The sequence below is a fragment of the Podarcis filfolensis genome (assembly GCF_964270895.1).
Source record: "Podarcis filfolensis genome assembly, chromosome: 11".
Taxonomy (NCBI): domain Eukaryota; kingdom Metazoa; phylum Chordata; class Lepidosauria; order Squamata; family Lacertidae; genus Podarcis; species Podarcis filfolensis.
The window spans coordinates 27716184-27729105 of NC_139613.1; the positions used below are offsets into that span (position 1 = coordinate 27716184).

Below are 12922 nucleotides of genomic sequence, written 5' to 3' on the forward strand. Positions count from 1 at the left end.
TTTTTTTTCAAAAAGTGTAGCTAAATTCAGTATGAAAAGTGACATGGGTGTAACTTTAATCCCAATTTAAATAATAGCAAATTAAATTTCATACACAGTAATTCCACTGGTAGTGGCAGGTGAACTGCATCTCTCCTAAAAGATTTCATAACACTGAATAATTCAAAACTACTCAGTGTTAGGAAATCTTTTAGTAGAGATGCAGTTCACCTGCCACTACTAGTTGTTGTTTCCAGATGGATTTGTACAATAATCTTTTGAGAGAGAGATTTGAGAACACTAGACGAAAAAGTCTGAAAATCTCATTTTGGCTCTAAAAACCTGTCCCTAAAGACTCTATGGCAAATAAAAGTATTCAAAACTACAGTGTATCCTTGTAGTGAATGTGTCAGCAGGATTTTCAGGTCATTTGACAAAAAGGATACAGGTGCAGTAGATAGCAGTGAAGGTGACTGCTAGTTTCATCAATCACTTTGCCTTTCTTTAAGTTGATACATAATGGATCCCTTCAATCAGCTTCCTTGTTCTTTGTCACTTGTTTAGGAAAAAGAAAAAGGTAGAAAGGCTGGGCTTTAAAGTCAAGGTTACAAACCTTATTTACACATGATAGGAAGATGTCAGTATGAGCAGAGGCCCTTCATAAAATGTTGAGTTTTCCAATGTGTGATAATATGCAGTTTGAAGCTTCCTTCATACAGACCTTGAGTAGTGATGGTGCTTGTCAAAGCACTGAGTTCAAACAGGAGCTTGGAATTAAGATGTTCAGTGACAAAGTCGAAACAAATCCCAGAAAAGGTGATAATGCACTTTATTAGCTGAGGACGTAATTAGTGATATTCAGTAACAAACCTTGTTTAGTATATGGAAAGAAATAGATTGTTTATATACAGATCCTGGACTATTTAGGCAGTGCTTTCCTGGTGCTTTCATAATTTCATATACAAAATATTATGCAAATCAACCCTCTGTCCTGCCTGAAAAAAGCAAAACTCTACAGTGCCCTGTCTTTTCTTCCACAGCAAACTGACTGCGCTCTTACCTTTCTCTGAAAGTGTAAGATATGTGCCCTTAAGTCATTGTGGTTTGTGTTTATAAAATAAGTTTAAGAAACTTCCTTGCCACACTTTTGTGACATTTTGGTTAGTCCTGATAAAGGCATCGTCCAACTGTGGATTTTGGAATTGAGGCTTTGTGGGTTTGCCAACGTGGCAGCGCAGCACATGCTGTGCTAGATGAGTAAATTGATTTGGAAATGTACAGCCCATAATGTGTTGATTTTGAATTCCCTGCCTAAAAGGTATAAATATCCCTAAAGCTTTCATAACTTATACAGCACATGTTCATAAAATACTCTGGTTGTTGAATAAAACATGTTTTATCTTAGGGTTGTTTTTTGTAACATCAGTAAACAAATCAGGAAAGGGAGTTAGGCATGGACATGTATGATTGGGACCAAGAGATTTTGTTCTACCGAAATTAAGAGCCTCTTTCTAGTGCAAGGACTTTTCCCTTGATCATGTGAGCTTCAGGTGGAGGGAATTTGTAAGGGTGGTGGGCATAGTGCAGGCCTCTCTGGACGTTTTTGATGATCTGTTTTTGTCTTGGGAGAGTCACTATTCCAGCACAGGCTTCTACTCCCAATTATTGGTTGACATTCTGAGGGTCACTTATCCATCCACACAGATCAGCTTCTCCTTCTTAGTCTGAAGAGTGCAGTCCTTACAATTTTGGGTACTTTCTAGTAATAGCTTACATGGAACATGGAAGCTATCCCAACATGATTGAGATCTTACATTCCCGATTATGCCTTCAAAGGAAAGCCCAGGAAATACAGTCCCATGGTGAGCAACTTCATATAAAATAGACAGTTGCAAGGCACTTGCATTTCCTGTCCCACCTGCATATCTGCCTTATGTGAAATCACTCTTTGGAAATGCACTTTCCCTTGTCAGAAACAAATGTTAACATCCCCCCAAAGCAAAAATAGACAAAAATGGCACAGAAGATGCTAGTCTTTGTTTATTAAACATCATCTCCACATTTCTTAGCAGAGAATTAGGAAAGTCTGTCAAGCTGGGCGGCAGGGTGGCAGATGAATCAGTTCATTCTAAGTACATGCAAGTCCTGCATTACAAGTGCTGGCTATGCAAGAATTCACTTATCCAAACACAAGGATTTAATACCCAAACCTTGATATGTGCACCACAAATTCCATGGTTTGGGAGTGCATTAGAATTTTTTTCGTGTGACTCAATGGAAGTTATTGGCTTGTTATGCGAATGGAGATCATTGACTCATTATGCAAATGGTCGCTTAAATGATTTCCAGAAAACCCATGGTGTTTATGAAGTGAAACCTACATTTGGTAGTATATAGGTCAGGAATTTGTATGCTTTGCCCCCTGCTGTCCTTGCAAGGGAAATTCTGTTTGCTCTATCCTACAAAAGAAAAGCATTGTTTTTGTGCTGGCTGTTATGGCTTATTTTCACCCAATTATTCACATAAAGTTTTTTTTAGTCCTGAATAGCCAAGTGTTGCCCCATATCTGGTGCTCCCTGCTCCACCACTCTCCCTCATTTCGCTTTCTCCTCTTCTTCTAACTATGTGATAAAGGAGTTGCAACTACCACTCTTTTGCAGAAAAAGCACTCTGTATCAATAAATATTTTATTTTTGGACAGTTCACTAATCTTCTTTTGCAGCCTACAACAAATATTGCTGCATGATATGTGTAATGGCATTTGTACAAAAAGTATGTTGTGTATAGGGAGAGTTGTCAGACACTCACAGAAACCTGAGGTTGGGGTGAAGGTGTGTATGATGTTTGAGGACATGATCAGGCTCCTACAGGGGTCAAATATTTTTTCATTGCATGGTCAGAGGTACAAGCACCCTTGTTATATACTCTCCATATGAAGCTGCCTGATAAGATTTTATTTTGAGGACCTGCTCTTTGTGCCCCAACCTTTGGAGGGGGACTTCACAGCTACTAGGGATGGAGCCTTCTCTGTAGTGGCAGCTCTGCTTTGGGATGCCTTTTCCAGAACAATTTGGCAGGTCCCAATAATCTTAGCATTTAGGTGCCTGGCTGAAACTTTTGGAAGAGTTCAACATAATTTAATTTCTATATTGCTTTTACTTTCAACAAGGTAAAAAATGGAGCACTTTTTAAAAAGTTATTTGCAAGTGGACAACTTTGCAAGTTAATGACTGGTTCAGCAAAGTACTTAAGCATATTTTTAAAACTAGAGCATATATCTAGTCTCTGTGAAGTCAACTGTTTCGAAGGGAATCTGTGGCATATGACAGACCTTAATATTCATGAGGAGTACTCATATTTCAAAGCACTCTAATGGCACAAGCCACATTCGCATTACTGCACCTCACATTTCCAGGGCACTTGGAGGATTTGGCTTTATGAAGTATGTCAATGTAAAGCTTCCAGCTACATCTTGTAAAAACCAGTCATAACGTTTCAGAGAAATGTGGTGAATCATATTTCACTCTTGTACTTGTAATACGGTATTTTAAGAACTACATGCACTGTTTTAACAAAATAATTTAATTACTGAGGCATGAAAATAAATTGTAGGAATTCTCTGTCATGAAAATCTGGATTCTGCATTTTTCCCAAAGGGATCCTAGAGGGCAGTCACCCTGGGCATTTTTTTTCGGATTCTGAGCCCTCATTGGCCTCAAATGATAAGGAAGAGGGCGAGCTGTTTGCAGAAGAGTTGAAAGCACCACCCCTGAAGTGTAGGCTTCTTCAGTCATAAATTTTTCCTGCTCTGGTGGCCAAAGCAAGGAGAGTCCTGGAACTCCCTGAGGAACAACCCATGGAAACTGAGGCAAAAGCTTCAGCGGCAACCAAAGGAGCCAAATCTGCCTTTCTGGATGGACCGCCATGTCTGGGTACCCTCCCTTTCCCAGATTCATTCCAAAAGCTGCGGAACACTGGGCAGACAACACTGGAAAAACACAAACCATCATGCAAGCTGGTGAATATACACTGCCTCTTCCCAACTAATATTATGGGCCAATTGTGGGTGTGCCAGTAGCAACTTTATCCTAAACTGTGGTTATCCTGTCTGAAAGCAAAGGAGGACCAAGGAATGCTTGTGAGAAGTGAGTAGAGGCGGTGCCACTTGAATTTTGAAGCAGAAGCGTTGCGGCTAGAATAAGCATCCTGTGGGTCAATGATCTCCCCTCCAGGGGGGATGTACCCAAACACATTGTAGATGGCCTAAAGAAGCTCTCCATTGTGCCAGCCTTCCAAGAGCAATGATAGTGAACATCTTGGCAAGATGTAATATCTGGCTCTGCAATATCTGGCAACTGGGATGTAGATACAGGATCCCAAGGGCACCTGGCCAATTCCACATTCAATGGGGGAAAGCTTTATGGGGACCCGCTCAAAAAAGTCCTTTTTGAGATAAGGGATAAATAAAAGATGCTTCCTGTCAAGAAGGACGAACACAAAGATAAACAACATCAGTTCTGTTGTCTGTGACAACAATATAATAGACCACACTCTTCAACAGGCTACAGATCCAGATGAGATTGCACTGGAAGATCCAGTAGTTCCACAATGCGTCATCAATGTCTCAATTCCAATCCTGGAATTGGGGGGAGTTGCAGTGTGGGGGATCAATGGAAATCAAAGATCCTTTCCTTGTGCAATGTGGAAATGTATCTGCTTATGCTTATTTTTGTTGTTTAGTCGTGTTCAACTCTTCATGACCCCATGGACCAGAGCACGCCAGGCACTCCTGTTTTCCACTGCCTCCTGCAGTTTGGTCAGACTCATGGTGGTAGCTTCGAGAACACTGGCCAACCATCTCGTCCTCTGTCATCCGCTTCTCCTTGTGCCCTCCATCTTTCCCAACATCAGGGTCTTTTCCAGGGAGTCTTCTCATGAGGTGGCCAAAGTATTGGAGCCTCAGCTTAAGGATCTGTCCTTCCAGTGAGCACTCAGGGCTGATTTCCTTAAGAATGGAGAGGTTTGATCTTCTTGCAGTCCACGGGACTCTCAAGAGTCTCCCCAGCACCATAATTCAAAAGCATCAATTCTTTGGCGATCAGCCTTCTTTATGGTCCAGCTCTCACTTCCATACATCACTACTGGGAAAACCACAGCTTTAACTATACAGGCCTTTGTCGGCAAGGTGATGTCTCTGCTTTTTAAGATGCTTTATCTGTTTTAGAACATTCAGTACTTTTATTTGCTTACAATTTGTAATAGTTAATGGATGAAAACAGTTACTGTTAATATTTTTCCATTTGATTTTCCATTTGATATGGCAACTTTTCCCTTAATGCCACAAGCTTTTCTTTCTTTAAACACTAAGCTGATGTCCCTTCCCTTCTCCTCTTAAATTTCAGAGTTACTGGAGCATACCCACATAGTATATGTAGGAAGAAATAGCTCATAGCTTAGTAGGTCATTTTTGGATTATGTCTTGGATAGAAGGGCCATTGAAAAGTTACTTCCAAAAATAGATTAAATTATTCAGTCCCTCACTGTTAACAAAACATAATTTTAAAGATTCCTTTGATTGTAGACAATAGACATTCATTGAACAAAATGTATATTTCATCCAGACAAGTTTCTTTTGTTATATGAGTTGAATCTGATCAATAGAAGCGTCTGACCACAGTGGTGTTGAACTGGAAAACATGTCGGTCAAAATTAGAAAGGGAGCAAGTAGGAGACAGTAATAGCTACATTTTAGCAGAAAGGATACATTTAGAGCAGTATGGATTGCAAGATTGGGCAACCTGCAATAACCTCAAAAAGATTCGTGTAGAAGCATGAATTTCTAAAATAGCAGTTGTATTTACCGTAATTTTCGCTCCAAAACACGCACTTTTTTGCTCCTAGAAAGTAAGGGAAAATGCCTGTGCGTGTTATGGAGCGAATGCACGGATCGGAGCCATGGCTGCCATCAGTCAAGCAAAGCGGGAGCCGCTTACACACTCTACGAGGCTCTCGCTTTGCTTGCTTTAAAGCGACCTGGAGCCGGGGAGGAGGGAGGGAAGGAGAGTCATGGCAGCAAAGCCGGCAGCAGCCGCTTACACGGGAGGAGGGACGGAGCTAGCAAAAGTCCGTGCGCTCTCTAAACAGAGCAGTGAGGCTGCAGAGGGATGGCAGGAAAGATAAAATTTAAGCAACCAGCAGCAAAATAAAACCAACCTCGAGCTCTGAGCCAGCGCAGTGAAAACCAGGAAGTAAAAAAAAAGGCTGGGGAGGGCATGAGGGAGAGGGGGAAACTTCGCAAATCCCCGCGTCTCAGCTGATCCGCGGGGACGGAGCAGCTTATTTTCAGGCAGGATAGATTTGAGCATTGTCTGGGTCCTAGTGCCCCTACCGCTTTTTTGTGCTCCATTCTATTGCTGCTGGTGGCTGCTTATATTCAGGCTGCAAGGAGGAGCGCTTTTACACAGCTAATGGCGAATCCCCTGCAATCCAAGTCCTCCTCACTTGCTCAAATCTATTCTGCCTCAAAACAAGGAGCGGAAGGAAAAGGCTGCAAACTGTTAAATGGAAAAAAAACCCAGGCACAGGGCAAATACCTTAAGTATACCTTTAAAGCAACAGTGCTCTTCCCCCCCCCCCCCTCAGCTCGCAGAAAAGCTCCTTCTCCACACACCCCACGCGTGCTCCTTGTCCCTTGAGTTCTTTTCCTTCCCTCCCCACTTAAAACGTGGTTACAAAGCATGGATCCACATGGATCCTCAGGATTTTTGCATTGGGCTACCCCAAACTCACTGTCAGATCACATGTCTGTGGCCACAGCATGAACCATAAAAATCATACATCCACTGTTTCGTTTAGAATATTTTTTCCTTGTTTTCCTCCTCTAAAAACTACATGCGTGTTATGGTCAGATGCGTGTTATAGAGCGAAAAATACGGTATTTAAATCATGAATTGTGTTTAAAATGGAATTGATACAAAAGTGCATTTTAGATTTGCAAAAGCAGTGAGAAATTTCACTATCAGCGCAATAAACTCGGTGTCTAACAACAGAAATACTTATGGAGAACGTAGAATTTAGGGCAACATCTAATGTTTTTAAGTTTAATTACATATTTATCACTTCAATGCTTACTGGTTACACCTTCCATAGCAAATACATTTCTTACAACTTGTGTTTTACCACAGCCAAATGCTGCTGCTACCGGCCTTCGGTTTTTGCAGTCTCGGGTAGAAATAGGAGGTTTATCAGGCTCTTAGTGGACTGTCATAGGTGGTTGGTGGAATGCTTTGCAGGTCTCTTTTTGCATTTATACTATAATATTGCATGATTCTTGCAGCCGAAAAGGCAACTTACGGGACTATTTCCGGACACTGAAACACACAAACAGGTCCCTGGATTGGACTGCTGAGTTGCACATTTTGAAAAAGCATCTTGGAAAACAGTAACTTGAAATTTTGCGTGTTTCTTCTTCTTCAAGAAATATTTGGCAGTGGCATTAAAAGTTTTACAGTTTTAATCTTAAAGCCACCCCCCCCCCAGGAAGCAGACATGCCATGTCATAAAATAACTATTAGTGATTAGTTTGTATCATATAAATCTAACTTGAGTTGATAATATGGTCCATTACCAGCTAACTGCACAGAGTATTTTTCATTTTACACTCTTCAGTTACTTTTTAGTGAAGTGTTGAAAATATGAAGCTTTTCTCCTTTCTAAAATTGCACGCTGTCTGTCTGTTATTAGGGAGATAACAGCTCTTATAAATGTTTCAGTAAGCACTAAGTAGACAGTTATGTGCACTCTCATTCCACGCTTATTTGCTTACTGTAATAAACTGATAAAATATGTGTGGTTTGTCTTCCTGTATCTATATGCACACAGATTTCCTTTAGAAATAATGTTGTGTCTGCAGAATTGATTGGTTATTTTCATAAAACATCTAAAAGTACATAGATGACTTTCTTAAATGTATGCCAATATGATTTGTAGTGGTTTATCATACAGTTCCTAAATGCATGTTAACTCTTTAGGGGAGGCTTCATTTAAACATATTTACAACATTTGTATTGAATCAGCCTACATAAAATAATTCCACTTGATGCTATTTTGAGTTTCTTCAGTTGTATAGCTCATGCTCCAGTAATGGTTTTTTATTATTTCTGATGGGTTAAAATACTTTTTGACCTGTGTGCTTACATATAATGTCTAGCTTGGGGGAGGGTGAGCAGCAAAAAGAATTCTGCTTGTTAGGTGTAAATGTCTTTATTTGTTTTTTGGTAAGATTTCTTATCCGCCCTTCACCATAAGGCAGCAGGGCAGATTACAACAATATAATATGCAATTATAAAAGAAAATGGTTCCAGCCAAAACAGAACAGTAAAAATTCAGCAAAAGAGGTTGGTACCAAATGTTCACGCTCTGACTCAAGCTGTGGTCATAAACAGCAACATGAAACAAGGTTCTACAGGTTGAATGGGTTTCTTCCTCTTCCCCGCCTTCCACCATATGTAATATTGTTTATGTACATGAGTGAAGCCAGTGCACTGCTGAGCAATGCTTGTTCCTATGTGCAGCTGAAGATCACTGAAAAATTATCGTACATATATGTATGCATAAAGATTATTTTAGCTAGATTAAAAATCAGATGATTAATGATCTGATGTTAAATTGATTAAATGTAGCCTCGGTACACTAAAGATTAATACATTTAATTTAAATGTGCATATTGCAAAAATCTTGACGTAGGTGGTTTTTTTGAAACTGGGAGACAAATTGTACAATTTGTCAATTAGAAAAACTTAAGATTTAAACAAATAAAAAAATTCTACTCAGTTTTAAAAACTGCTTACCACCTTCTGCCTTATCTATGTTCCACGATGCTCTATTTTCTGCACAGCACTAAGCATAGAAATGTTTTCGCAGAGCAATCTAATCTACCATCAGTGGAAAATTTGACTGGATCAGGGTCAAAAGGGGTCGGAGGTGCATTTGCAGTCAAATGTACTCCGAGAAAGTTGTACAAATAGAATATCTGTTGGAAAGTATTCAGAGTGGCACCATTTGCAAGTAACAAAACCATGCTACTTTCCATGCATAAATAATTGACATGAAGCCTATTCCATAATGTAAAGTACATGGTAAGAGGGTCTAACTGACCCCTCAGTTCTTTAAATCTAGAACAATTTTTTGTGCAATTATCACTGTGGACATTATGTAACAACAAATCTTACAGACTTTGCAAACACAGCTTAATGCTACTCAAACAGTCCGTGCACATTTTTGTTGCAATTTCCTTTTGTTTCTGTGACTGCAGAGATGACACTTGATCCTTTTCCTATTAACAGTGGCAAGTTGTGCCAGTTCTGTGGCTGCCTCTCTTGATATCCTAGACAGGTTGGCTGTGTTTCTAGACTCAACCAAGAGTAAGATCTACTGCAAACCTAGGTCTACTAGGGAGAGATGTCTGGGGATGTTCTCCCTATTAAGGGATGTGCATCATACAATGAATGTACACATTTAAAGCAGCAGTTGCTACATTTGAAAACCAGTAATGGTCATGATATTTATTTTTATTATAACAATGAAATGAATGGTCTCTGGTTTGGAATTCTGATCTGAAATTGCTGCATCATTATGAATAGAATCTAAAAAGACTGCTGTTAACACTTACTGCTTTGTAGATAAGGAACTCTGGGGGAAGAGGTAGGATTTCTGGTTTGTGCGTTTTCATTATGTGAAAGACAGTTAAAAAAAATTAGCTAATGCTCTGGTGATATACGGCTGATTGCATATGTTACTTATGAGCACACAAAGCTGGCTTGTACTATACTGCAGAATTGGTCCATCTGTTCCAATATCATCTGCTATGACCAGCAGTAGTTTCTCAAGGTGTTGGACAGAGGATCTTTCTTGAACCTACTACATGAGTTCACTTTTAACTGGAGATACCAAGAATTGAAACTTAGACTTTATGCATACAAAGAATACCAGTGAGCTCATCTCCATTCCTTCCTTTCTGTTTCCCTCTGTAGATTTTAATGTTATCAAATTCCTTCCCCCCCTCCACATGTTGCTTTGATTATTTCCTTACAGGTTTTCACCTGAAAGTAATATGCAGTCTAATCCTTGTGTTTTAGGTATGCATAGAATGTAATATTGATTTCTTGCATTATTTTTTTTAACCAAGCAAGAACTTGATAGTCTGTATTTACTAACTTTTAATTTTTCCTATGCAATAGGTCAGTGTTCCAGCCTTTGTGCCAACAAGAACTCATGAACTCCTGCACCGAATGAGTGGGAAAGGATTAGCAGCTCATTATCACTTCTCAAGACAGCCATGCATTTACAATGATCAGATGGTATCTGTCCAAGTGACGTTGGCTAACACCACTGACCAGAAGATAGAAAATATCCACTTAGGCGAAAAAAAGCTGCCTACTGGCATGAAAGTGCATGTGTTTAACCCAATAGGTAATTGTTCTATAATTTTGAAACTATGCAATATATTTTTCTAGCCTCTGTAGCATCTTAACTTTTAAAGACTTAGATGCATTAAAAAACAAACAAACCTCGAACCTTTGATTCCAGGAGCAGGTAGATCTTTTAACTGTCAACTGTTTTCTATGGTTCAGAGTTCTTTAATGACTTGCAATCCAGTGCATAGTAATGTCCACAGTCCTATTGATATCTGTGGTACTTCTTTGATTGGCCTGCAGATAAGTGGTAGGGGAGGTTTTTGTTTTTCAGTTTAAACATATATTCCATATTCTCAGTCCAAAGTCCTGAAACAGGGTAGCATCTCAATTAAATAGCAGGAATAGAGCAATGTTAAGATTTTTAAATGCAATTTAATTAATTGCAAAAACTAAAAAAGTGTGTAAAATGTATTGATACATATATTAATAACACTGGAATATTAATATTGCTAGTAAAGTTAGCAATATAGGGCTGTGTTCAGTGTAGCGCTAAGCAAAATGTTCTGTCAGTACTACAAGGATTTATCCTCACACAACACAACACTCCCCCCAACGCCTCCCCCAAAATCTATTCTGGGGTTTCCCCAACCCCAGAGTGATTATTGGACCACATAGAGGAGAGGGGGAAATCTCATTGCACTAGTTCAGAGGAACACGTGCCCTCTACACATTTCTTGCCCTTGGATGTTAACAAAGAACTTGAATAGGGCTATATTTAATGATGCATGCACATAAAATAGAGGTATTTCCTGTAATAGCACAGGAAATCACAAGTATTAAGGTAGGTTAATAATTGTGAAGGACAGATCTGTTAAGATGATTCTTAATAATACACCAGAATGGGGGAGGGAACAACTCATAATTATTAGTCTTCACTGGCGTTGGACTAGATGACCCTTAGGATCCCTTCCAACTCTATCATTCTATTATTCTAATGACATTCATAATCATATTCTAGCATTTTTCATGATTTTCAGTTGGTGCTCTTGCCATGAGCAGAAGGGCTTTTGGTGTAGTGCGAAATGCCCACTCATGAGAGTGGAGAGGAATTGGGTTTCAGGAATTCTCACCAGCAGTTTGAATAGGTCTTGTGCTCTAATACAAAGCCAGTGCAGTAGAGCCAGAAAAGGAGCAATACACTTTCTGCACACTATTACTATAAATTTTGCTATTGCTGAGTGGCAACTAAAACTTTTGAACCATCTTCAGATAAAGCACCCCATAGAAAGAAAGCATCGTAGTAGCAAGTAAATGAGACGAAAAATGGATGAGAGCACATCAGTATCATGACAAGACATGGGCATATGGACATAAAAGTTGCAAAATAACTCCTCTCTTCAAAAAGAAGGAAAGGAGACTTATGTGAATTCATAGATTTGTAGAGTAAAAGGTCCACAAGGGTCATTTAGTCCAGGCGCCTGCAATGCAGGAATCTTTTGCTCAACATGAGGCTCAAACCCAGAATTTTCTGCACATATTGCTATGCCTTATATTGACTGTTCATTATTCCCCACAATGCTTATGGGGAAGACTGCTTGATTAATCTGCAATCTTAATCACACTTGTGTAAGGTCTGTTGAATTTAGTGAGCCTTACTTCAGTGCAAACATGTACACAATTGTTCCCTTAAATATATGAATCAGACCTAAGAAGCAGGAATGGAGTAAAGCCAGTTTAATTAAAAAGCAGTGCATTCATATGTACCCAGAATGTGTAGTCTATATGTTGTAAGTGAAATGAACATCATAGAGTAATATGACGAATAATCTTTAGTTCTGTGAAGAGCTTTCAGTGAAATATAAAGTGAAGTAAGAAATTACATTGGTGGTTAGAATCTGGATTCAGCAAAAATATAAAAACAGAACAAGTAAGCACCATGGAAGATAAAGTGCAATTCAAGAGAATCAGATTTAAAAGTAAGATAACATATTTTGTGATCAAAATAATCAGTATAGTAATGTGTGTCTGTGTTTTAGCTAAACAAATTTTGGATAGCACTTTTTCTTGAAACACGTTCTGTGATGTTTCATGTTAAAGTAATCTTACCCATTAGTTAAAATTTAAATGTTTGGGTATTTTAATGCAATAACTATAATATATTATTGCATGTAATATATTGTACACATATTCTGACATTGTAAATAAAGGCTGCTATAGTTTTCTAGTAAATTCATGGAACAAAGGTGTTCTCTTCACTGATCCTTTTAACTTCCTCTGACAAATAAGCAAATTGTTCTTAAATCTCAAAGTTAAATACATTACAACAGTTCAATCAGGTATTTTCTGTAAATTGGAATAATTGTTTGATAAGATTTCTTGTTCTTAACTTATTATAGCAGAGAATTTTCAAGTAACAGCCTACCAAGGTTATCTCAATATCTCCAGTGTCATTTCTGACACTGATAAATATGTATCTACATGCAGCTCACTGAAGAGAACCCCAAAGGGTCAGTTAACAGTCCCTGTTA

At 38.9% G+C, this 12922-nt stretch overlaps 1 protein-coding gene across 2 annotated transcripts in view; it reads left to right on the forward strand.

Annotated features, from left to right (window-relative positions):
• Nucleotides 1-12922, forward strand: part of AP3B1 (adaptor related protein complex 3 subunit beta 1) — a 127977-nt gene that overhangs the window by 89519 nt on the left and 25536 nt on the right. For both annotated transcript variants that reach the window (XM_083576036.1, XM_083576037.1), the window contains exon 23: nt 10218-10449. In XM_083576036.1, the coding sequence (XP_083432162.1) occupies nt 10218-10449 (232 nt within the window). The remainder of the gene's footprint in view (nt 1-10217; nt 10450-12922) is intronic.